Source organism: Rhinolophus sinicus, chromosome 7 (assembly GCF_057876585.1).
Source record: "Rhinolophus sinicus isolate RSI-liver-muscle chromosome 7, RSI-T2T, whole genome shotgun sequence".
NCBI lineage: Eukaryota > Metazoa > Chordata > Mammalia > Chiroptera > Rhinolophidae > Rhinolophus > Rhinolophus sinicus.
In genome coordinates this window covers 53,409,958-53,435,161 of record NC_142507.1, presented here as the reverse complement: position 1 = coordinate 53,435,161, position 25,204 = coordinate 53,409,958, and the positions used below count along the sequence as shown (strand labels likewise).

General features: G+C 50.5%; 1 protein-coding gene and 1 long non-coding RNA gene across 4 annotated transcripts in view; one reads left to right on the top strand and one right to left on the bottom strand.

Moving 5' to 3' along the window:
* Nucleotides 1–16,303, top strand: part of LOC109435381 (uncharacterized) — a 35,378-nt gene extending 19,075 nt beyond the window's left edge. For all 3 annotated transcript variants that reach the window (XR_016021785.1, XR_016021783.1, XR_016021784.1), the window contains 5 exons: nt 748–882; nt 1,387–1,444; nt 6,686–7,264; nt 12,631–13,474; nt 14,428–16,303. This is a non-coding gene — a long non-coding RNA (uncharacterized LOC109435381). The remainder of the gene's footprint in view (nt 1–747; nt 883–1,386; nt 1,445–6,685; nt 7,265–12,630; nt 13,475–14,427) is intronic.
* On the bottom strand, nt 7,145–7,727 carry PRR9 (proline rich 9). Its single transcript, XM_019713234.3, has one exon. It carries the CDS (start codon nt 7,705–7,707, stop codon nt 7,381–7,383), a length of 327 nt encoding a protein of 108 aa, XP_019568793.3. The 5' UTR covers nt 7,708–7,727; the 3' UTR covers nt 7,145–7,380.
* Nucleotides 16,304–25,204: the final 8,901 nt, after the last annotated feature.

Genomic DNA, 25,204 nt, shown 5'->3' with positions numbered 1-25,204 from the left:
TGGCAGTCTTGAGTTCAGGTTGTCACCTGTCCCTTTGACTGGCTGGCTATAAATCAGACGTTCCCACAACCCATTCCTTCGGTTTCGATGAATTTGCTAGAGCGGCCCACAGAACTCAGAGAAACATTTTACTTACTAAATGTACTGGTTTATTATGAAAGAATATAACTCAGGAGCAGCCAGATGGGAGAGATGCATAAGGCAAGGTGTGGGAGGAAAGGGCATGGAGCTGCCAGGCCCTCTCCTAGCATGCCGCTCTCCCCAAATCTTCAAGTGCTCATAAACCTGGAAGCTCTCCCAAGCTTGTCCTATGGGTTTTTATGAAGGCCTCATTACATAGGCATCCCGATGAAATCACTGGCCATGGGCCACTGAGTCAGCCTTTAGCTCTTTCCTTTCCCAGGAGGTCAGGGTGGGACTGAAAGTTCCAACCTTCTGATCATGTGATTGGTTGCCCCGGCAACCTGCCCCATCCTTAGGTGTGGTCCAAAAGTACATCATTACCACAACAAAATGGCTTTTCTCATGGCTTTCATCACTTAGGGAATTCTAAGGGTTTAAAGAGCTCTGTGCCAAAAATGATGAAGACCACATATAGTATATTTCTTATTACAAGCCACAAAGTCACAGTAATAATCGCAATGACATTTCACCAGTTACAAAGAGATTTCACAAATATCTCCCTTGCTCCTGAGGATTGCCGTCCTGGAGACGTGTGGGTAGGAGACCATCATTTCCGTTTTACAGGTGCAGAAACCGAGGCTGGGAGATTTGCCCAAGGTCCTGCAGCCACTGAGGAACCCTGGACTCCATTATAAAACATCTGTAGGAGGGAGCTGCTTGTCCGATGGGTGCTTAAGACAATCCACTGGGATCAGGAAAGTAAGTTCAAACTTTTTTCTATAATTATTACTAATCTTTACAATTGTTTACATTTTGTATTTTCTTTTGTTTAACTGGGGAATATTGGGGAACAGGGTGCTTTTCCAGGACCCATCAGCTCCACGTCAAGTCGTTGTTTTCAATCTAGTTGTGGCGGGCTCAGCTCACTGGTCCATATGGGAATCGAACCGGCGACCTTGGTGTTATGAGCAGTGCACTCTAACCACTGTGCAACCGGATGCCCTTGTATTTATTTTCTACCTTATATGATGTCAGGTTGATAGTGCCTACCTATTGTGTCTACATAATGTGTATGTATTATGCGACGAGCTCAAATAAAACTTTAGACTTTTTAGTAAAGTATACATTCAGAAAAGTATACATACCTGTGCTGTGCATAGCTCAACACATTTTCACAAGCTGAACACACCAAGGTAAGCAGCAAGCAGATCAAGAAATAGGACATTACCAGTGACATACAAACTCCCTTCTGTTCCCTTTCAGTTACTCGCATCCTGCCTCCAACTTACCTGTAACCGCCATCCTGACCTCTACAGCCCAGGTTTGCTTGGCCAGCTTTCGTACATTATATAAATGAAATACATGTTTTGTGTTGAAACCTGTGACATTGTCAATATTCAACAGTCTTTGACCTCCATAAATGGCAATTTCATATGTCTCTGGAGAGGTTTCCAAAGGGGTGGCCCCAGTTTGTACTCCTGCAACCTCACGGACGCTGTGTAGTCTGTCTTTTCAATGTTAGCCATTCCAGTGGGTGTGTGGTGTGCACTGAGGTTTGGCGTTTCTCTGATAATCAAGGAGGTGAACTATCTTTTCCATGTGCCTACTGGTCATGAGCAAATAGTTTTTATTATCAGGGAGTAAAACATAAGGAGTTTCAAGACTTGGAGAGACGAGGGTACTTTTCCTAACAGCTTGGACTACTTTTTTCTTGGACCGCTTAGGGGAGGAAACCCCGTCTTCTGATGCTGTGGCAGCAGGAAGGAAGTGGGGAGCGAGCCCAGAGGGGAGAGGCGGACTCCCACGTCTCGTCTTTGCCAGGTCTGCCCTGGGTTGGAGGAGAAGCTTGTTCTGTATCCAACGCCCAGTTTTCTGCCCTGATGGGATGTGTTTCTAGTCCTGGGCCTCTGGGGCAGATGTCTTTTCTGTGACTGGTTGGCAAAGGCTCTTTCCACTACATTCATAGCAAGCTGTAAATAATTCAAGTGCCGGAGTTGGGACAATTTAAAAGATTAAAAAAAAAAATCTAGTCCAAATTTCCTATAACCTTCTTGGCTAGTCATTTGGCCTCCTCTCGCATACTTTCAGTGATGGTGAGCTCACTACTCCATGAGCAGACCATTTCATTGCTGGGCATTTTATTCCCGACATGAGCAGAAATCTGCCTTCCTGTACCCCGAGCTCATTGAGCTCCCCTCCTCGCCAGACACTCTGCCATCACCCTGTTTCATGTACTCCGTGTTCTCATTTATGCATTTGCTTAGCTGCGTTTGTGTGTCTGCCGCGTTCGTGTAAGCTCTGGGAGGCAGGCACTCTGTATATCTGGTTCACCATTGTATCTCCAGTGCTTGGAACAGGGCTCGGCCCCTACAAGGCTCTCAGTACGTTTTTTAAAGGGAAGAATAGACATGGTGGAGTCTGGATTGGAGTCCCGGCTTCTGATTCCTGAATTGGTGTCCTGACCCACCATGCATGTTTGCCCCCCCTCCACCCCCACCCATGTTATTTAACTTTGTTTTGCACATTGGGCCTTCCTCCCTCTCTCTCAGATGCTACACCTCTGGGCCAGCACCCATCATGGGCTGGTCTCCAGTAAGTGCACCTGCCTCTGACTCAGGCCAGGCTGGGTGTGGCCCACCCAAAGCCCTTTGCCTCTATGGCCAGTAGGTGGTGCTGTTGGGAAGAGGATGAAGGGTTCCCAGGGCTTTTAAAGGAGGGCAGGTTGGTTTTGAGGCTGGCTGGGGAGTAAGGGAGCTGGGGAGCGTGAGGTCAAATGACCCTGCCAGCCCGCCAGCCTCTTCTCGCAGCCATCTCCAGGTGGGAGGCAAGTGTCTGTGGGAGAGAAGGAAGAGCAGGAGTGGGCGAGTCCAGACCTGCTGCCCACTGGCCAAAGTGTCCTGGGGCTAATGACGGCAGTGGGGACGGAGTGGGAGGACGTGGAGGTACCTCCCACCATGCCGCTTCTCGGGGACATGACCTGCCAGGTCTTGCTTATGCAGGGCGAGCCTGGCCACTGGCCTATTGATCCAGTGGCCTCCACGCCACACACACACACACACACACACACACACACACACACACACACAGTGGGGCTATGAACGGGGGCAGGCAGTGGGCTCTAAGCCTTGTGGGCTCACAGTTCTCCAGAAATTTCTGCCTATTCCCACTTTGGGCTGGACATTCCTCCAGCGTGAGAGTCTCACCTGCTGGCCCTCTGTGCTTCCACGGCACCGAGCATCATGTCTCTACATGCAGGTGCCCAATTAGGGTGACCACTTTGTCTTGGTTTGCCTGAGACGATCCTACTGTTAACACAAATAGTCCTGCGTCCTGGGAACCCTCTCAGTTCCAGGCAAACCGGAATGGTGGGTCTCCCCATCGATGAAAGAAGCCTCCTTTGTCTCTGCCACATGAGGCCTGCTGGTGGGTCGACACTGAGTGTCGAAGGCTCGGGGGGTGGCCTTGTGAAGGCAAGCAAAGAACATAGCATGGCTAAGTGCCACCATCGGGGGTCTCATGCTGACTGTGACACAGGCCATTCACACAGAAGGCAGCTGCAAGGGGCACTGACCCCGGGGGACCAGTGCAGATGCATGGAGCCCAAGCCGAACTTTTACAGGGAGCCCAAGTGTCTCCCTGTAAACTTAAGAAACGGGCTTCCTGGAGGAGGTGAGCTTGAAACCCATGGGTTGGCAGACACAAGCAGGAGGAGAATCCTGGCTGGAGAGAGGCAGGTTCAGGTGGAAAGGAGGCTGCGAGGGGTTGTCAGGTGCACAGGGAAGAGACAGATCACTCAGGTCCAGGAGAGAAAGGAGGTCCAGAAGGTAAAAATGCAAGCAACAAAGGGAGACATGTGCTAGTCCCTGACTGGGAAGGTCGGGTTTGGGAGGCACGAGAAGTTACTGTAAGGTGCCACTCAGAGCTGAAGTGTTTGGGCCCAAAAAGCATATGAAGAAAGCGCTTAAATTTGAGGGTCCACTTCTGTCACTTACCTGTCCTCCTTTCCTTTAGCCTCAAGCTATGGTCCACACTCCGCTGGTCCCCTGGAGCCTGGGCCCCCAACGGGCCTCCCAGGAATGTTCTAGAGGCCAGAGTCATTTCCTCTGGGCGGAGCAGGTTCTTGTCTACTGAATGGATGGGTGAATCCACAGCGCCCTCCTTTGAAGTCCTGTCCGTGTGCATCTTTTCCTCTTGCCACATGGAGTCCATAGGTCCACTGTTGTCACATACTGACTTACCTGCGTCAAAAATCGAAGTCAAATCAAGTTAGAGAAAATTTAAAAGTTGATTGTGCATACAAAGGCATCGTTCTGGAAACTGGAGGATTTGCAGCCCAGATGGGCAGCAGCTCAGACCGTGAGGGTGAGAGCTGGGTGTACAAAGATCAGTGAGGAGTGTTATGATTGGCTGGAGAAGACGGCATGCCCTTCCTCGTTGGCAGCTGATTGGCCGGGAAGCTATGAGGTCACACTGAACCGAGGAAAGCTCAAGTTGGCTTATGGTGAGAGCCAACATTTTGGGGAAATCAGGATAGTTTCAAGTTTCGCTTACGTGGCTATGGGTGTTTGGTCCAGAGGTGTATTTGAACTGTTTGTTTTTTCTTCAACATTTGTCAACTAGAAGGTCTAACTTCTGGGACTTTTTGGTGATTCCCTTCCCCCTGTTTCTGAAAGGTTTCAGCACAGGTACCAACAGCTGAGGGAGTCTGTCTGCCATGTGCTTGGTCATAGCTGTCCCCATGGCCCAGGTCTGTGTCATTAGGGCCCTGGGCCCAGCGGTAGCAGCCTGGGCAGAGCCGCGGGGAAGGTGTGGTGGTTCCCATGACAGCTTGATGAAGGCCTGCTGGCTCCTTAATGTCTGTTCCCCTATCTGCAATCTGCAGGTTTGTCTCCTTGCTGTCTGCAGAGGTCTCCCCTGTAATCAGCGGGTTGTCTTTTCTCTGATATGGCGGGACTCCCCCGACTGCTCAGCCCCGTGCTTTCTCTCAGCACCTGATTTTGGATGCCAATCTGTGCACACCTTTTGTGCCGGAGAACAAAGACATTTCTTGGGCCTGAGCCAGGCTGGAGACACGTCCCTGGGCCTCCCTCAGCCCTGTCAGAAGCCGCACTGCGAGGATGGCTCTCAGGGACCTCAGGCTGGGGCCCTGGGAGCAGCTGGCTGACGCCACAGTTGGCAAATGGAAAAGGAAACTTGTTCCAACCAGGCAGGGAGGCAAGAGAACTGGGATTCAGGCCGCTGGGGATGTTCAGGGACTTGTGGCATCCAGGAGGTTTTGGAAACCTGTGCAAAGAAGCTCTCCAGCTCTGCAGGGGCACTGCCTGCCTGGGTCACTGGCATCTCTCCAGCGCCTGGCACAGTCCTGGCCCTTGCTCGGTGGGTGACTGAATGCATGAGGAGGAGACAGCTTCCAGAAGCCTTTTCTGTGTGCCCAGGTGCTTGATGCAAGTAAGAGCCCTGTGCTGGCGTCCAGCAGGCCTCCAGCTAGAGTCTTGACTTCGCCAATTCCTGGCTTTGTGAGGCCAGACCAGGTCCTTCATGAAGGGGCAACCTATGAGCCCCCTGAGGCTGTGGTCAGGATCCTGTCACACAGTGCGAGGAGCCCAGGGCCTGGCACTTGCCATCTGCAGACTCAGTGGGGGCGGAGGGCTCCATATTGGTGCCCGACCTCTTTTCCCAAGACATTCCCTAGTTTTCTGTCTGGCCTTAGAGCATCTCGAAGACTGAGAGCCTGGGGCGATCCCAGCTCTGGAGGGCCCTCAGTTCAGCCTAACAGCCCTCACTGGGGCGCCCCTCCACGCTGAGTAGGAAGGGGATGCATGGGAGGAGACCCCTCAGGAGTCTGGGTCTTGACATAACCTTTGGGCCCGGTCAGACCGCAGGGCACAGCTGAGGAAGCTGTGGTTCGTTCTATCCTGTACGTCTTGCGGCTCCTTTCACGCAAGCCAAGAGGCTTATGTTTCCTCCACAGCTGGAGGGGGTGCAGGGTGTCCGGAGGTGACCCTGGCCACCTGGCTTGCCTGAAATCTGGCCAGATGGCCAGACAGACAATTTTGGTCCTTGAGTCTGTGTTCATCTCAGACGCACGCGTGGTTCTGCCTTCTGACAGGGATGCTATGCTTGTGGGTGTCACAGGTTGACTGGGGACCCCTTCTTCCACACAACTACTCTCCTCCCCATTTTAGCCCTTTCCCCCAGAAAGCAGGGATCAAAGAGGAAAGATGCTGCGGTGGAAAGAAGCCCGGGCCTGGGGTTTTAAGTGTGGGCGGGTCGCAGGCCCTGATGGGTTTTCTCGGGTGTCAAGTGTACGCATAGGTGAGCCTAGGATATGTTGTGGGTGACGGAGGGGTGGCCCAGGTGCCCCTCGAGGAGGCCCCTTCAGCATTGCTGTGAGGTCTGTTTTTCATTCCTACTCCAGATTCTCCAAAAGAGAGAGAGAAAAAAAAGGGAGAGCACAATTATCACAAGGCCAGCAGGGAGTTGGAGCGGGGGCGGAAAGAGCACACGTTAAGTCAGGTGTCATTCTTAGGATCAGCTTTATTCTGTATTTCACCTTCACCAGGGAGAAGAAGCAAAGAAGCTGGAGGGCAGACCGGCCCGCACCGCGCAGACACACATCGTATCTCTAGAGAACGTACATGGCGGAAATAAGGGATCCTAAGCAGACCAGCTGTGGAGAACCAAGGTTCACCACGCCCCAAACATCCCATCTTGTCTTGCCTTTTTTTGTTTCATTTTTTTACAGCACAACTGACATCCCCATGTCCAATTATTTACTGTTCTTTTTTTTAGAAGGCAGAGATAAAATCAGCCAATTTTTTATTTTTTGCACACCCAACGTGGTGGTGAGCAGTACGCAGTCCATCAAAATTCAGTGTGTTGTGAGGCCCCAGTGGGAGGCTGGCACTTGGAGATGAAGGGAGGCGTCCTTGGCTCTTACACACCCGGGGTGTGTGCATTTTTGCCCCGATGGAGCTGAACCAGGCTTCTGTGGTCTCCCCTGGCCAGCGCTGTGTTCCCACCATTGAGACCTCCTACCAGACCGCCGAGAACAATGCTCACCCACAGCGCTTGATGAAATACAGAGAGAACTGTCTTCAGAGACACAGCCCGAGTCCTGGAATACTGAGGAAGCCAGCAGGTAAGAACCCGTGCACCCAGAGGTAGGTGCCCACGGGAGAAGATCACCATAGCATGGGCTGGGGTTGGGTTGTCATCTGCGGCCATCTTCTTGACCCCAGATGGCATTACGAGCCGCTACTTTCCTTTGCCAGGCAGGGAGCACTTCTCCTGGACTTTCTGTGGGCAAACCTCCGCACACTTTGTCTGAGATAGCTCCTGGCATGGCTCCGCACACTGGAGTGGGCATGGGTCTTCGCCTTTCTGTGGGCAGTTGTCTAGCTTTAACTCCTGGCACTGAGGAAGACACACCTCCTGAGCTTGCCCGGGGCACTTCTCTTGGCAGGGGTCCTGGCAGGGGGGCAGGCACACCTCTTCAGCCTTTGCCTGGCACTGCTCTTGGGTCTTTTGAAGACACGGAGGAGGCAAGCATGACTGCTTGCTCTGGTGTTCGTTGAATGACATTCTAGGGCGATTTGCAGAGCCTGAAACAAACACAAGATTTGAAGTTATCTGCATTAACAGTACCAGGCGGGGGCTTAGGGTTGGGGAGGTGGGATGTGGAGGTAACACCCTACGAACTCATTTCTCTGCTGCTTTTTACCCCTTTCCCTTTTCGACCCCCAGTTCAGCCCCCTCTGATGCCCATCTGCCTATAAGGTGGGAATATCCTCATAGCTTTTGTCTGGACATCCAGAGCCCCACGCCCCAGTCCCACCACGGTTCTTTGCCTCCTATGTGGCTCATGTTATTGAAAATCAGGTGCAAGAGACTAGACAGAATACCCAGGCTGGTTTGAGAGGCCCAAGAAATGGCAAACCACTCCAAAAACCAGCAGAAAGCACAGTGCCGTGCAGGAAGGGAGGCGTAGCTCAGAGACAGAGCAGCTAGGGAGAGAGAGGGCACAGCTGTCCCCACTTACCTGACGCTCAATGAGACTCAGCAGAGGATGGGGATTGCGGAGCCCGGCCAGGTACGCACTTTTATGCAGCGCTTAGTCCAGCCTCCCACAGGAGTGACTGGCCACGTGGGCTGAGGCCCTAATTGTGGAGTCACCATAACGAGCTTTGTCTGAAACTGCCCACAGTTTGAATCACTGCTTGGGATGCCAGCTAATCAGCTTCCACTGTGGCCTTTGGGTCCTCAGCAGACCTCAGAGGGAGGGGTTCCTCGCAGACCTCTCATTAGAAGCAGCAGCAAAAGAATGTTCATAAAACGTTATCTCAGCCTGTTCTACTAGGGTTGGGTTCCTTGTCTGCCCAGAGTGGTTCAGGATGTGGTGAGAGATAAGAGACCCCTTGCTCCTCTTATCTCCATCCGTGGGAAGGCTTTAGACCTAAGGCCTGGGTTCTGTTTGGGTCAAGGCCACGGACGGCTTCTTTCAGACATGTCCACTGGACACTTCTTTATTGAGCCTGGGAAGTCACACTTCCAGACCCAAGAACGATGGATTGCGTTCCGAGCAAACAAAGGACCTTTGGCTTCCTGGAGAGAGTGATTTTCCTGCACAGAAGTTTTAAAGAAAATTGCAGTGATTTGTTACTCTTGGGTTGTGAAGTAAGGTAGAGGAGAAGAGAGAGGAGGGAGAAGGCAGGTCATCTTCATCTTCTCAACCTTGATTTCTGAGACTTCTAGAAGTTACCGAGTTTTCTCTAGTGGCCAAGAAAACAAGATGGAACAAGGTTGTCTCCTTGCTTTCTGGAAAACCTTTTCTTAGAACTCAGGTCAGTCAAAGCCAGTGGGATGAAAGGAAAAGTTTCAAAGCAAAACACACCCACTTTTTTCTATTCTAAGTCTCGGTTTGGGCTGTCACTTCTGTCTTGTGTGCCCGCCCTCTCTGTGCCCGTCGGAATCCTAAGCATTCATCAAGGTTCTCCTCAAGTCTACAACCTTTTACGAGCCTTTCCAGATTACTCGAAACCGGAAATGGCTTCACCCCTTTCTGAACTCCCATAGTATCTGTTGTGTGTGCTATTTGTATGGCATTTGTATTGTTATTAGGAATTCCAGTTATTTATGTACAAGAGCTTATCACTCTCCTGGGTTGTAGGTTCCAAGAGGGTAGGGGCTGTGCCATAGATAGAGAAAGGGGTGGGGGAGAGGCTAGGGGAAGACACTTAGGGCCAGCAGGCTACTTAACACAACGTTAGTATCATAATCCGAATCTGTTGAGGACTCACCACCTCCTTCATGAAGCCTTCCCAATGCCCCCTGTGCTCCTGGTTGCGTCTCTTTTACTCTGTCCCCACAGTACTCAGTGTTTGATTAGATGTTTCTGCAGGAGACAGTGTCCCTCACTGAGCCCCAGGAGACCTGGCTCTGTCCCAAACAAGATGCGTGAGCTCCGACAAGTCCCTGACCCCCTCTGGCCTTACTTTGATCATCTTACAAATAGAGAAGTTACACTAGGAATGGGGGTGGGGGGGTCCATTCGAGCTTTGACATCCTGTGACACTCTACCTGCAGTGGTAATCGACCGGGGTGTCTCTGTGACTGTAAGTGTGTAGATGCATGTGTAGGGGGGCCCTTCCTTCTTGACTAGGTTATAATTCACCCCACAGGAAGTCCCATCCTCTGTCTTCTGTGTGTGGCAGTGGCCCAACCAGATGGCTGAATGACCTGAGGTGACCTAAGTTTTCCTAGGTGCAAAGTGGGAATATTAGGGTCTGAGTCCTCGAAAATCAACCTTAGTGGCCCAGCATCTGGGGCTGGGGCTCTGACAGCTCTGGGGAGATTGTCTCACCCTACATCTTACGATAAAGTGACTAAGTAGTTTCTCTAACCATCCCCAGCCCTCCAATGAGACTGGGGCTAATCTGATTTACTGTCACCTGAGAGTTAAGATTTTCAGATTTCTGCAGCTGTCATTATCGGGAGCCAGGGTGTAATTATACAGGGTCAGCAGAAGAGAGTCAGGTGTGTACAGGATGTGGCCTTTTTTCCCATTCCCATGAAATAACGATCTCCTTTGTTTAATCATAAAAGTTCCCAGACTCCTCTGATTCATTTGGCTGGCCCCGTCTGCATATTAAAGGGCGGCAGCTCCCATAAAGCTAAATGGCACAGGATGTGGCTGTCACCCCCGTTCCTGGGGAACAGGGACCTCTGGAGAGCTTACTGAGCTCGTGGGTTCCTGGGGAGAGTCCACCCCTCCTCTCACTTCCCTTCCTCCAGTGTCACCCACACAGTGTCTGAATCAGAGGTTGTGGGAGCAGCTGTGGATCACGGGCCACAGGACCCAGAGGCGACCGAGAGGCCACCTGACTCTACCTCCGGGTTTTAGCCCAGCACGTGCTCTCAACAGGAGGCACGGAATTCTTTTTTGACTGCATCTTTTTAGATGAATCAAAGGAGGTGCAAAAGTGGTAAAGGGTCTTGTTCAAGGTCAAGTGGTGGTGAGCTGGTGTCTGGATTAGGCAGTGGCCTGTGGAGAACCCTTTAGGAGCTTCTTGATAAACTCCAAGGAGGCAGCCACGTGGTTCTTACGACTGGTCAGTGGGTCTTCGCAGTTTTGGGCTGATGAGGAAATAGGCGTAGGTACCCGCCTTCTCCTTCAGGGGCTCATGGCCCCAGGTGAAAGACCACAGACACAGGAAACGGGGGGAAATGATGTTCCCACATTGTTTAGGTTTGATGTCGGTCTTCAGTCCCTTTCCCTTTTGTGTCTGGGTCCTGGCTCATCTTGGCCTAAATTGGGGTTAGAAATCCTAGACTTTTGCAACCACCATCTCACTGTGACTTCTTTCCTCATGTGACACTAAGGTCTATTAAATGCCACATCTGGCTCTCATATTCAGTGATGCAAAAGTCCCTTCTGTCTCCTGCTGTGATTCGTGGGCTCCCGGGGCCCAGCTTGGTAACGGGGTGGAGGGGGGTGGAGGGGATGGCCCTTAAATCCATTTGCCTTTAAAGATATTTCTCCACCTTTCCTATAATTCGCTCTTTGTCCATCCCACAGCAGGTGGCAAGGCACTTTTGCTGCAGTTGGTGACAGGTGACAACCCCAGTGACGACCTAGGTTCTCGAGCACTTTGCACTTTGGCTTTCTAAGGGGAGTTTCCCACGTCAGGAGCTTTGTACCTGTCCTCTTGCTCAGTCACTCCTCTCCAAACCTTGCTGAGACTTTTCTTCTCATTCTTCTCCCACGGAAGACCAACAACTTGCCCGGACTACACAGCTGGGAGTGTAGCGCTCTCCGTGTCTGCATGGTGACAAGCCCTCTCCCTTCAGCCTGCTGCCTTCCAGAAATCTGCTTTGAGGCAGGCCTCAGTGCCTGGGGGAGGCCAGCGGGGAGGGCGGGCAGGATCTGATCTTGTGGCCTTTGGGGGAAGTCACCAAGGCTAGGGATGCCTTTCTCTCAGTCCCAGGCCCCCATATTCAGCCTGTCCTCCTCGTCCCCGCTCTGAACTCTGGGAACGCCCATTGTGTGGTGAGGTAAGGAGCACAGCGGCCAGGGGCTCAGCCCAGGGCCATCCCCTCCTGTTTGCAAAAGTGCCTCCAAAGCAGCTGACATTCACTCACTTCTTATTATTGAATGTCCACAGTGTGTGTGGCCAGTCTCTATTGTCAGACAGCCTACAGCCCCATGGAAACAGATGACCAGAATATGGTGTGGGAAGCCTGACAGGAGAGAAGGGCAGGGAAAAGCTAACCAGCCTGTGGGTGGAAGGTGGGGGGAGCTTCTTGGAGCAGGGGACTCCTGAGTTGATTTCAGGGATGCGGACCTGCCCCCGTGAGTCATGCAGAGGAGGATGCAATGGAAGGAGGAGGGATGATGGAGAAGAAACAAGTGTAAAGTCACGAAGGCTGGAAGCTCTGTGCTGTGTGCCAGGAAATGCCAGCAGTCACCTGTGGCCGGGCTGCAAGGTTCCAGAAGGGAAGCGGCAAGATAAAGCTTGAGAAGGAGCTAGGGGCCAGATCCTGAAGAGTTTTGCATGACAGGGAAAGACATGTGAGCTGTTTTCTAGGCAAAGAGGATGATGTGTAGGGTTTTAAGCAAGAGGATGATGTGTAGGTTTGAGTTTTAATTCGTCCCCCTGGCTGGCTTACCCCGGGGGGCGGGGGTGGGGTAGGGGGAAGGGAGGAAGATGAGCTTGGAGCCTCAGGAGCCAGTTTGGAGGCTCTGAGTGATGCAGGAGAGAGATGATAACAAGGGCTTTTCCCTCGAGCCTGGGAGAAAGCTCAGAGCTCTGGGGGCCAGGCCACTGAGGTTTCACGCAGCTGCAAGACAGGGGCAGCTGCAAACACCCGTATGCATTTTGTGATCAACGTGTATCTCATCTCTCCGTGTGTGTTTGGCGATTGACTGACTGTATTATCGACCTGTTTATCTGCTGAGCATCAATAGCTGTGGCACAGAAGCAGTTATGACTTGTCATCGTCTCCCAGGATGTGCCTGTGTTCGTGTCCCGGCTGGAGTATTTGCCATGTGGAAGCAGGATGGGTCACTGGTCACTTCCTGCCATCTGCCCAGGTGCCATTCACACATGTAGGTGGGGGATGCATGAAAATGACTTGCACAGTGGGTTCCTTCCAGCTTCAGAGCTTCCAAGCAAGACATTTCTGTGGTTCTGTGTGGACCTTGCATAGCACTTGCCCACCTCACAGCTGGTCACCGCAGCTGGCCCAGTTTGAGAGGGCTTAGGAGTCCTTTTGCATGGTGGCTGTACACTGCTCGATTCTTGAGAAAGCACAGTGCTGAGGGGTCTGTGGTAGAGTCTCCTCGGTCGCCATCGTAATGGACCCTCAGAACTGCGTTTCCATGAAAGGACAGAGCTTGGTCCTGCCCCATCACGTTATCTCTGAGCCATCAAGCCTGGCGCTGCAGATTCTCCTGGTGCTGCTTATTTATTTGTACAACCCTCTACCACGGGGTGGTGTGGGGGAGGGGGGTCGGGTCTGGTGACTGCCGTGGGCTGGGAGTAATTACGTCATTCTGCAGGGAGGTAGCGCTAATCACGTTCCAGCCATCGGCCTGGAATTGCCTTTGATCCGGGCAATTCCTGGGAAAGTAGCCATTACGAGATACCTATCTTTGGTTTCATTTACCTGGGAGAAAAGAAAATAAATTGGTACATGGATGTCTTCATCTTCTCAGAGCTGGCCTCCACCCAGTCTGTGCCCGAGTTCTCAGAGTCACCTGGGAGGGTCCAGCCCCTGACAGACACTGCCCTGGAGCCACTCGGAGGCCGGGGCTGAGTGACATGCTACACCTCCAAGGAAGGCACCCAAGGTGGGCATCTTGTCCACGGTGTGGGTTCAGGTGTAGGGAGGCATTCTTCCTTCTTCTCCTTTTTTCTTTTTTGTTCATTGAGCAAATGAAAGGACTTTGGGGGTCTCATATGTAGTGATGATTATATCATTTTTTTCCCATTACACAGTAAAAGCCTATTAATGAAAATCCAGAGACTAGTGAAAAATAAACACATCCCACTGGTTACCCATAAGTCCATTGTTCTAAAATAACTACAATGCTCACAGATTTCCTTCTATTATTACTATTGTATTATTAAAAAGTTTTTTTTTGATTAAACATAGTTTCTTTAAGCTATCCAGTCCACTGGGACCCTGCTTTCTCCCCCCTTTAATACATTTTAACAATTGGGTAATGTTCCATCAAGTAAGAGGCCCAAATTGATTTAATCAAATCCCTGTTAGATATTTAAATTGTTTCTAAGTCACACAGTGATAATCAGCTTTTGTTTTCCATTTTGGAATTATTCTTCTTTGCACAGATGCTAAGACGTGGAACAATTGGGCCAAAGGGTTGAGTCACTCTGTGCTTTTGAGACATTTTTCCATATTCCTCCAATTCTTTTCTAAAAGGATTTTTTGTCTGTTTATACTCTCACTACCCCTAGCACACTTTTTGTATTTTTTTTGAATATTTTCTTTCTTTTAAACTTTTATTTATTTTAAGTGTGTTTTTCCAAGACCCATCAGCTCCAAGTTAAGCAGTTGTTTCAGTCTAGTTGCGGAGGGCGCAGCTCACAGTGGCCCATGTAGGGTATCGAACCGGCAGCCCTAGTGTTACGAGCATCACGGGCTAACTGCCCCCCACCCACCGCCTCACACTCTTTAGCACTGAGATTTATTATTTAAAAGAGATCATTAAATAAGTGAAAGAGGATGTCACATTACTGTTCTATTTTTGTCTTCCCTCCCTGCCTTCTTTTTGATTTCTAGTGAGTCGGGAGAGTTTTCCGCCTGTTATCAACAGCTGACCACAGGCCCTAAACTAGGTTTCCAGGAGTTCTCAGTGTCCAGGAGGCACCCCTGTGATGGCCCTAGAGTGTGGGTGCCAGGCTTGCAGGAGACCCTGAGACCCCAAAGTTCTCCTCGTGTCTGAGAAAGTAATTAATAGTTTTCACATCTGGAAATTGAGGGGGGTTTGCACCCTTTTAAAGGCCGTGTCAGCTGTTGTGTCCTCAGCGTCTGCTCCTGCGATGACCTGGTCTGGTGGGGTTCCCAGGTGTCTTTTCTTGGGCATGTTTTGGACTCTCTGTTGTCACTGGACCCTTTGTTGTCCTGAACCATCTTCCAGACTCAGATGAATGGAAAGCTGTCCATGTGCCACGATCCCACAGGGAGCCACTCCAGAGTTGGCCTCTCGTTACACATTGCGACAGCAGATAATCCTCAACCTGTGTTCACCTGAATGTTGTGGGCTGTCCTGATGTGTCAGCTTTATCTGTGTGACAAAACTCTCTTATCCACCTGGTCACAGGACTGGGCTCGTGCCCTTCTAGCAATCAGCTGACGTCCAAGCCATCAGCAAGCTAGGTCTGTACCTGGCCGAGGACCTTACCACATGGAGGGGGCCCAGGAGAGGAGGAGACCCACCCTGAGGAGGAGTGGGGACTGGCCGAGACCACTGCACCGGGCCCATGCTCCGAGGCCTGCACGTCTGGTTCCTGCAGTTCTCTCTTTAATTCTACGACCCCCTCCCCATCCTAATACCCTGTTTGGCCAGATGAACTGTTAAGTTCCCTTTTGTGAATTAAGTTAGTTTGACATATGCTTCTTGAACTGCTTGTAAATAATCCCCGCTAACATATTTCCCGAGAGTGCTTTTCCTGTTCATTCCAACTTGAGAGCCTCCCAGATGTATCCTTTTTTATTTTGTTTGTACTTACATTTTTCTTTTGAAATGTTGTAGATTCAAAGAAGGCTGCAAAAATAGAGATCCACTTACACTTCATTGGAACTCTCTCCACGGTGACGTGACATAACTGTAGTTCAGTGTCAAAGCCAGCCAACTGATGTCAGTGTAATCCACAACTCCTTTATTATTTCTTGAAAGAGCATCTATCCGTGCTTACAGGTATAAGATGCTCACTGCTGCTCGGGACACTTACAGCCTGACGAGGAAGAGCTATTAAGTTCAGGTGTGATGTGTCACACCTGGGCAGGTACAACGTGCTCCCCTCACCATGCATTCAGAACGTCCCAGCAAACCAGGCACCTGGCATTTAACTCTTTAAGCCTCACGACAACCCCGTAACACTGGCGCTCTTAGCGTCATCGTTTCTTTTACAGAGAGAAGGACACCACGGCTCAGAGAAGTTAAGCAACTTGCTGAAGTTCACAAAGTTGTTAGGGAGTGGACCTGGAGTTTGAACCCACGAAGCCTGTTTTCAGAGCGCTCGGCCCAAGCACTGAGCCATGGGACTGAACGCAAAGGGCAGGCTGCTTTTCCTGAGCCTGTCTGGACCTCCTTTAATGCCCCCTCTTCTTCCGCCCTCATGCCCATTTGTGTCCCTGGGGTTAGCCCCTGTAACAGCTGTATTTATGGCTTTCCCAGGCTGTGTTCCAATGGGGAGGTGTTCCCTGGGCGCACCCCCAGAAGATGCCACTTCCGTCTATGCAGCAGGCAGGGCCAGGAGGACACCATCTTCAAAGGTTGTTGGTTGTGGAGGGCCAGGTTCTAGCCTCATTCCCCAGGGATTGTTTGTTGGTGGTTTAGTGCTGGAAACCAACACAGATAAACCAAAGACTGCCCCCAACAAAACAAAACAAAACCCCCAAAATAAAATGCCAGAGAAGAAAGCCTTGCACAGCAGAGGGACACATTTACTTGTCAGTTTCTGGCTTTAGCTCTCAGCCCCAGGTTGTGAACATGGCAGAGGTGACAGAGGTGGGGGCAGGCTGGCATCCTTGGTGCCTCACTCTGGGGGTGGGCAGGGGGGTGGGCAGGGCGGTGGGCATTTAGGAGGACAGGGCTTGGCACAGTGCTTGGGAGCCGGGCATGGGCACAGCGTCGGGCACGGAGGGCACGGAGTGCATGGCCGGGGGCCCGGCGGGGGGCACGGGGGGCACTTCGGTGGCGCTGGGCACTTTTCCCGTGGGCACTTTTCAGAGCACCTTTGCAGCAGCTTCTTTAAACAGCTGGGCTGGCATTTGGTCTCACACTTTTGTTCACAGCCGGGGTCACAGCTCTTAGGCTCAGGCTTGGGTTCACTAGGTTTATTTTTATCATCACTCGACATTCTTTCTTGATTTTCTGGGCCCTGCAAAAAAATATGCGACAGGTTGTGTAGAGGAGACCACCCTGCAAAGTGGGAGAGGACCAGTGTGGCCTTCCCACTCATACCTCCTGCCCGTCCTTGTTCCTAAGAAAACCTTTCCTGCTCCCTTCAAAACAGTCATGGGGATGAAAAGTACAGCACAGAGACTATATCAGTGATAGTGTTGTGACCGTGTAGGGTGCATGTGGGTACTATTCTAATTGGGGGATCACTTTGTAAGTTATATAAATGTCTAACCAGTACAGTGTACACTTGAAAGTAACATAAAATAATACTGTCAGAAAAAATAAATAAATCCTTTCCCAGGATGTGTTCAGGCTTTAGACCAAATTCTCATTTAAGGGCCATCCTCTTGTTTTCGTAGTGGATTGGTGACATTTCTTGATCTCTCCATTCTTTTCACTTCCTCTTGTCTCCATTCCATAGCCCCTAGCAGGCGTTCTTAACCCAAGAACCTGGAACCACCCCACCAACCATAAGAACCCTCTTTAACTATGTATTTCTCAATATCATTGGTGTCTTCTCTAACTTCATGTATTTTATTTAATTCACTTAAAAACATTCTCCCGAAGAGTCCATGAGTTTGATTCAAACTGCTAAAGGCATCCATGGCACAAGAAAGATCTTCCCTGAGGCCACTGCCCCATCGCTCTGGAGATGGGTTGAGAAGGCATATTGCTGAGCTTAGGGACCCAGGACACTTCTTTCAGTTGTGTGTCCAGCCTAAGCCTTCAAAACCTTGAGAATTGCTTTCTTCACTTGAGGACTGGAGATGGGAAAACGGTTGAATTGCTGCTATGGCTGGGCTTCCGTGGGCCACTCGAGGAACTCTTCCCCCACTGACTAGGGTAAGAGAGGAGATGAACTGGGAAATTCTAATTTCTCTGAAAATATGTGCGAGCCACAGAATGTGATTCCTAAGCAGGACTTCCTTTTTCCCTCTGCTGAGTTTTGCCCTGAGCTAGGTCTTCCTCTGCGGACCATTGGCGTTCTTAGATACAGACAGGGATTTTCCATCTCTTGCAAGTTGGATCTAATTGGCATACTTTGATTTCTTTTAATAATATAAAAATAAAAATTTATCTAGTTTAGTCTTACAATCAGAATGGCTCTCTGGAGAGACAGATCGTTAAGTTGAACTCCAACATTGTTAAGAATCTCTCGTTCAGGTGAGGTGTAGCTCAGTTCTTGCTACGGAAAATCAGAGGAAACCTTCACCTGAACCGAGCCAGCATCGAACCCTGCTCAGCGCCGGGAGTGCTGTAGGTTACTCCCAGGAAAGGAGAGGTAAACACGGGGGGCATTTCCAGTTGTAAATGCAACTCACCCCTTTGTGTTGGTAGTGAACTTGACAAGTAGTCGAGTGAAGTGGCTGGGATGGCTGTGCTTGGGAAGGTGGATTTTCCCTCTGGTTCCTCTGCCTGGCTCTGAGAAAGCCAGGGGTGGGGAGAAAGGGGAGCCCCACTTGTGACCTCATCACTGCATCATGAAGTAGTGATTGTTATGTGACTCCAGAGCTCCCAGCTCAACTCAAGCCTTTGAACAGGAGAATGGGCTGTGATCAGTCACCCCCTTTGCCATCTCATCCCCTCCCTGGGACTCTCAAAATTCGTGCTTGTGAAACAGGCTATGGTAAAGACTACTGAACTCGAAGGCTAGGAGGTCTCGTTGCTAGGAGCACCAAAGGGGTCTCTCTTTCCTCCCCCAGGCTTCCCAATTCTAACTCCTCTGAACTTGCCCCTTTTCCCCCTCTTCTAGGGCAGTGGCCTTGGATTGAGCACAGCCATTTTGACTCTCCTCTCCTCCCTATTTTTTTAATATGAAACCTCTTTCTACCGCCCCACACTCCCTGGCCCAAGTCCAAGGATTATTTAATTCTCAACGTCTCTGCCTATAATTAATTCACTGTTGGACTGCGATTTTTTTTAAATGCAGGGAATGGCCACCCCTTGATACCCAAGGTAAATGCTGCCTATTGTAAAGAAATCGAGTTGGATGCACCTGACTGGTCCTGATTTACTGGGTTAACCCCAGACCCTGTCTTAGAGTGGAAAGGTTTGCTCTGAGAAAGTTTCTTCCTTGCCTTTCCAGAGTCCTGGCCAGTGGGTCCTTGTGGCTGGAATAGGGGTGTGTTTGGGGTGGTCATAGGAGATTCGTGTGGAAAGGCAAGTGGGGCTCAGACAAATAATGCACTGAACTCAGCTCCAGGAAGTTCATCTGGGCATCCATTCTCTGAAAAGCCAGGAGTGACTTTTGGTTCAAATTGTGATATGATCATATTTCAGATGTTGAAAGGTATTTCTGACAGCGACGTGTGAGGGAGCTTGGGGGATGGAGCGGTAGAAAGTTGAACAAGCCTGTTTCAAAGAAATTATAAAAATCTCCGAGGCTGACGGAAGGCAGTGGTCGTGGTAGCGAGAGGGTGTCGATGAGCGGGACATTATCAGAGAGGCAAACTGATGGGAGCTGGTTAACGGAAATTAAGTAGAAAATGAAGGCAGGTGACTCCTAGGTGTTTCGGTGCTTATGGAGCTGAGGAAACAACAGGCTTGTGTTAGCAGGCGGGTTTGAGTCTGAGGATGTCGCGTGTGGTTGCCGGGCAGCATTGTGAGTGGTTATGACCCTTGTACCTGGGCAGACCTGAGACCTTGTGTTCATTTCAGTCTAACGTGTGTCGTGTCCAGCACCACGAGGGTTGTGGGGAGCGAGGGCAGCACAGGGTTAAGAAAAGACAGTAGCCATGAATAGAGTTAAATGGGGCCAAGGGACCGGCAGCCTCTGGGTCTGGGCTGGGCACCTAATCTGGCCAACGCATTAGCTTTTATTAGTTAGGTGGGGAAGCCAAGGAGATAAAGCTTCTCAATCTCAGGATCTGTGAATTCCATACACCACAATAGGAAACTGATTCAAGCCAATCACCCTTGCCTGCGGCAGCTGGACCATAAGTCTCAATTTCCCCAAGGGACAAAACCTATATGCATATGAATAGATGGAGAGCACACCATTGAATCACTTCCCTTGCAGGTTTTGGGAAGGAACAGCAGCCACAGAGGCAGAGGCTCTCCTTAGCCTGGGGAAGGTGGGGGGCTGTGCCCACCTCTGTGAACCCCGTGGGTTCTCCTGTTGGTCCCCACTCGACTGCGCCTGGCTTGAGTTGTCCCCCACGTGGGGAATCTTACTCGCCATTGGCTGACCAGCTGTCTTTTTGGGGCCAAACAGGGAGACAAGAGGTGCAAATACAAAGGTTAACAAAGTCTCTGAAAGGACTCTCCTTTCTTTGGGGGCAGGTACAAGGAGACAGACGGGTAGGCAGCTACATGGCCCCACATGTGTTTACTGAGTAGATGAGGGTGAGCAGGTCCAGAGAGAGGATGGGGGAGAGGAGAGGAGAGGTTTTGGGGAGGGTGGGGAATCCTAGTATGGGGTTTATTTGGTATTCACACTGGATAAAGAACATTGTATGCAATTGAGACCCAAATGAATGGGGAGGATGGGTCAGAATTTAGCCCCCTGCCCTAAGGGTTAATTTGTATGAGACCCATTGTCATGGTGCAGCCCCCTCCTCTCTACTCATGTTCTTTCCTCCATAATTTTGAGCTCTGTCATTTCAAATCTGTTGAGAAGCAGTTCCCACACCCACCTCAGGGGACCCAGCTCTACCTGCTGTGCAGCTGTGGGCCAAAGCTCAGTAATCGGGATATGGCGGAGGCAGTCATTTGTGACAGTGATGTCAGAAGGTACAGTGCTTCCTACGGGCTGTTGTCTGGCTGTGGTCACCTTCCTTTCTCTCTTTTCTTCCCTCTCCCATTTCTTGCTCAAGAAATTCCCACTCAATGGAAGGACTGTATCATCCATTGGACTGTCACCAGGACGCTTGTCCATCATGTTTTCAGTCTCTAAAAGCCTCCTGTAAAGGTCCAGGCTCCTGGCAGTGTTACATTTAGTGTTGCAGCTATCGGCCTCACCTTTGACTTCGGGTTTTGTTGGCAGTTGGCTGGCAGCACGGTGCTACCGCAAAGAAACACGGAACAGGCTTTTCGGGCGGCTACGTCTCATAAGGGAGAGAGGCTGGAAGGGGAGGTGAGTGGGTTTCAAAGCTCCCAGGTTAAGAATGAGGGGCCTGGAGTGAGATCCCTGGGTTCAAATCCTGCCTTCAGCCTTTCCTTACCAAGTGATGCCCTAGTAATTTACTTAACCTGTCAAGTCTCGGTTCCCTCATCTGTGAACTGTGATGATAATAGTACCTATGGTAATAACACCTATGTTAATACGGAACTTATATTAAGCACGTATAACATGCCAGGTACATGTGTAAATGCAAAGCCTACTGTCTCATCCATCATCCTGCCTGCCTCTCTCTGCTTGTGGGTTGTTGTGAATATTAAACGAAATTCTACATATGAAGAGCCCCCAATAAATGTTCACTTACACAGGAGTTATTATTTTTGTCAGGGTGTTGCTGGCTTTGTCATCCCTTGGCTTGCTGGACCTCTCAGTTCTCTCTCTCTCTCTCTCTCTCTCTCTCTCTCTCTCTCTCTCTCTCTCTCTCATTTTCTGATTTTGGCCCTGAAGTCCAGCTTCTTTGCGTCATTTCTCCCCTGCCTTCCAGCCAAAGTTCCTGGTGGTGGTCACAGGAAGAGTAGATATTTCAATACTACTTGTTAATGAATGATTTCAGTTGGGAACAAGGGGAGCTAATATATGAGTAAATGTTATTGGCAAACAATAGTAATTTAAACGTTTGCTGAGACCATTCAGTGGTTCCTCTCTGTGGGCCCGCAGGCCCCTGGGTCCCTACGTTCCACCAGACCAGGGGATTCCACGTGTCAGCAGTTGTAACTTCACTTGGATCCCCCTCTCTGTTTTTTCAGGTCAAGTCTTCCTTTTTTTTCTGTCTTTTTCTCTCTCTCCGTGTAATTCTTGTTGAAGAAGCAGGACTCCCAGGCCGTTAGGGTCGTGCTTGGACAATAAGAAGCTCTCTGGTCCCTTTGATTTATATGCACGACCTTATTTCGGTAACCAGGAGGTGTATTTCCCTGGAGGTTGGCTTGCTGTCTCTTTGCCACGTGGGGTCAGGAAGGAGAGCGTCTTCACCATCTGCCATGTGGGTGGGAGGTTGAGCTCTAGGGACTTGGTTGTCTTTTTCTGCCTTAGTAGCCCTTACCTAACACGAGGGAGCTAGTTTACTGACTTCCAGTTGTTGGGATTCTCTATTCCAACGAGTCATTTGGAAACTGGGGGAATGACCCCAGGGTTGGTTTCAGTACTACTGACTGGGTCCCTGGGTAAGCACAGGTCCAAACTCCAATTCCCACTGGACTCTCATATTTATTTGGATGGAGATCTGGCCGTTGTGCCAAAGCATTACAATTGTTGGCTTCATCAGCAAACGGAGGCTGAAACCCAAGGTGGACGTCCTTAGTCCTTCCGCGTCTGTGTTATTGTGTCGTCTCAGGCCCAGGGACCCTGGAGGCCTGCCCCGCAGCGACCCACTCATCCAGTGGTTCTCAAAATGTGGGGATCATGGGCGTTCCCAAGATGCATTCAGTGGGGTCTGTGAGTAAACACTGTTTTTATAGTGATATGAATATATTGTTTGAGTTCTTCACTCTCGTGTGGTCATGAATACATTGTAGAAACGACATAGAAACTACCTTGTTGCAGAAAACAGCAAGGACCGAGAAACTCAAGTGGCACGCAGAGATCAGGGCGAACACAGCTTTATTTTGCCGTGGGGCTCAGTGGGATTGTTCCCAAAGACTGAGCACTCACCGGGGTCGGGCGTTTGGTTATATAGCATCGGGCTTCTGGGTTTGAGAGGGTTCGCGCCATTGCTATTGTGGCGCTAGGGGGTTGGTTAAAGCCGGTCGGGGTGACAGGAGAGTTTCTAACGGCTGTTATCACCGGAGACTGCTCTAACAACCTGGCATATGGTGACATCATTATCCTGACAGCTGGTGTGCTGTTACTTGTGTATAATGTGTTTTAAAATTTTTTTTTTAATGGAAGACTTTTTTTTTTCTCTTCAATTTTATTGGGGAATATTGGGGAACAGTGTGCTTCTCCAGGGCCCATCAGCTCCAAGTTGTCCTTCAATCCAGCTGTGGAGGGCGCAGCTCAGCTCCAAGTCCAGTCGCTGTCCCCAATCCCAGTTGCAGATGGCACAGCCCACCATCCCATGTGGGAATTGAACCGGCAACCCTGTTGTTCAGAGCTCCCGCTCTAACCAACTGAGCCACCTGGCCACCCCTAGTTTTAATTTTTAATATAAGAAATATCAATAGATAAAATTCATTCTCCACCCTCCTCCATGGTGAGTCCTTCTCAGTTTGAAAGGATGGATGCTGGGTGTAGAGGTGGGCTTGGGAGACAGCTGCGCCTTTGGGGTCCTGAGAGTGGGTGACTGATCCCCTCCAGGGTCCTTCCAAGGGCTTCCCGTTGAGTCTTTGCTTCCCTTCTCAGACCCTGATTGTCCCTCTGTGGCTTTCTCCCAGCCCCAGCAAGAGAGCAGAGACACGACAAGCAGGGATAAATATTTGTTTATTGACAAACAGGGAAGCAGGGGCATCACAGAGCATGGAATACTTTTATTGGATTCACGATCCAGAGGGAGGGATGAGCTTTGTTAGGGGTTGTGGAAATTATTAGGGAGGAAGACAGACAAGACCTCATTGCCATCACTAAAGAGTGTGCCGTTGTGCTGTGAAGAACTCTGGAACTTTTTTGATTGATTTAAACAGTGTTCTTGTTTAAAATTTTCAACCATGTTTGCTCCTGGAAACCTTTGTAACGTTGTCGAATCCCAGAAAGGCCAATTGCCCAGCGTGGAAAACTGCGTCCTTGTAGTGATCTCATATCACCAGCAGGGGGCAGCGTGGTACAGGGGACCGCAGCTGGGGAAAAAACGCCGCCTGGTTCTGACCCCAAGAACAGGTCTGGCCTGGAGTGAGGGTGTTAAGAACATGGCACTTCGGACGAAATCGTGTGGTCTCCTGGGAGAGGAGCGGGGAGGAGTCGTTGATTCGAGAAGGAAAAGCCAGGAGCGATGATGGCATCTTTCTTCTTGAGTCTGAAGGGAGGTAGCATCTTCTAGGTGGTTTGTGTTCCTTGTTGCTGGAAGTGAGGCGGTGGGGGTGGACAAGGGGGGCACAGCATCTTCACGAGCAGGTCGGGGAGGGGGGCTTCAGAGGTGTCACTTCTGCTTAGGAAGGTGTTTCTGCTGGCACGGGGGGCACTTAACAGGAGGACACTTCTGCTGGCTGGGGGGTGGGGGACATGGCACAGGCACCTGGGGAGGGCAGGGCACAGGCACCTGGGGAGGGCAGGGCACAGGCACCTGGGGAGGGCAGGGCACAGGCACCTGGGGAGGGGGCTGGCAGGGGACTTTGCATTGTTGCTGCTGCTGGTAGGACATTTTCCTTAGATTAAAGATAAACTGAAAGAAAGAAGAAAAGCACTTTAGAATGAGACATCAGTGGAGATTATTTCCAAAATTAGCGCAACCGAGAAGCCCTGCCTCTTATTACTTCTTTCTTTAATATCAATGCTGTGACCGTTTATTTTACTGCCTCCCAAGACCACCCACGCCACAGAAGCCTCCAGGGACCACAGTGGCTGACAAAGATGGTTTTCATGGGGGCTGCCCCACAGCTGCCCAGTGTGGCTGTGTGTGCCCCACCCGGAGAGCTGCTGCCTGGACGGTGCCCTGTCCTTTTAACGGAGCGTACTCCCCCCCTCCCCCCCCCCCCCCCCCCCCCCGTCCCCGTCCCCCCCCCCCCGCAGGGAGAGTGAGAGAGAACAGATCTGGAAAGTGTCATGAAAGTGCCAGAAGAGAAAAGGTGAAATATCTTTAGAATAGTCAGCTTGACGGAAAGAGGGTTGGGAGACAACAGAACATCTGCTGAATTTTGTACGACCCGTGGATGCAGGGCGTTTGGTTGGGAGATTTCTTCCAGATACCATGAATACTTCGTTTCTCTGGGAATGTACCCCTCTTCACTGCGGAGGCACGCCTTCCCCTTACTCTGCCCTTGTCAGCAACGTCTCTAGTCCTTCTGTCTCATTCCTAACTACTTTCAAGCTGATCGCTGCATCTTCAAGGATATTAACGCCCCTTCACATTGACTGTCTGGGAGAATTAGAACTGGGGCAGAGTCCAAGTGAGTCGGAAACCCCTGCCAGGCATCCCGCTCCAGTCCTCGCTGGATGGCTCACCGCCTGGGATTGGAAGCTTGACCCTGACACACGAGGAATATTCAAGGTGCAGCATAAGAGAGAACAAAGCTTGGGGGTTATGAAAGCTAAGTTCTGGCCACAGCTTTACCAACATCTGTTTGGCTGACCTGGAGCGTTTTCATCTGTACCTTTAATCACATTGATCTCAAATTACCTTCTGTTAGAACAGTAGTTGGTAAACCTTTTCTGAAAAGGGCCAG

What these genes read in the sequence shown, in the direction of transcription:
- PRR9 (XM_019713234.3), bottom strand. Translation starts at nt 7,707, where the DNA reads ATGTCATTCAACGAACACCAGAGCAAGCAGTCATGCTTGCCTCCTCCG.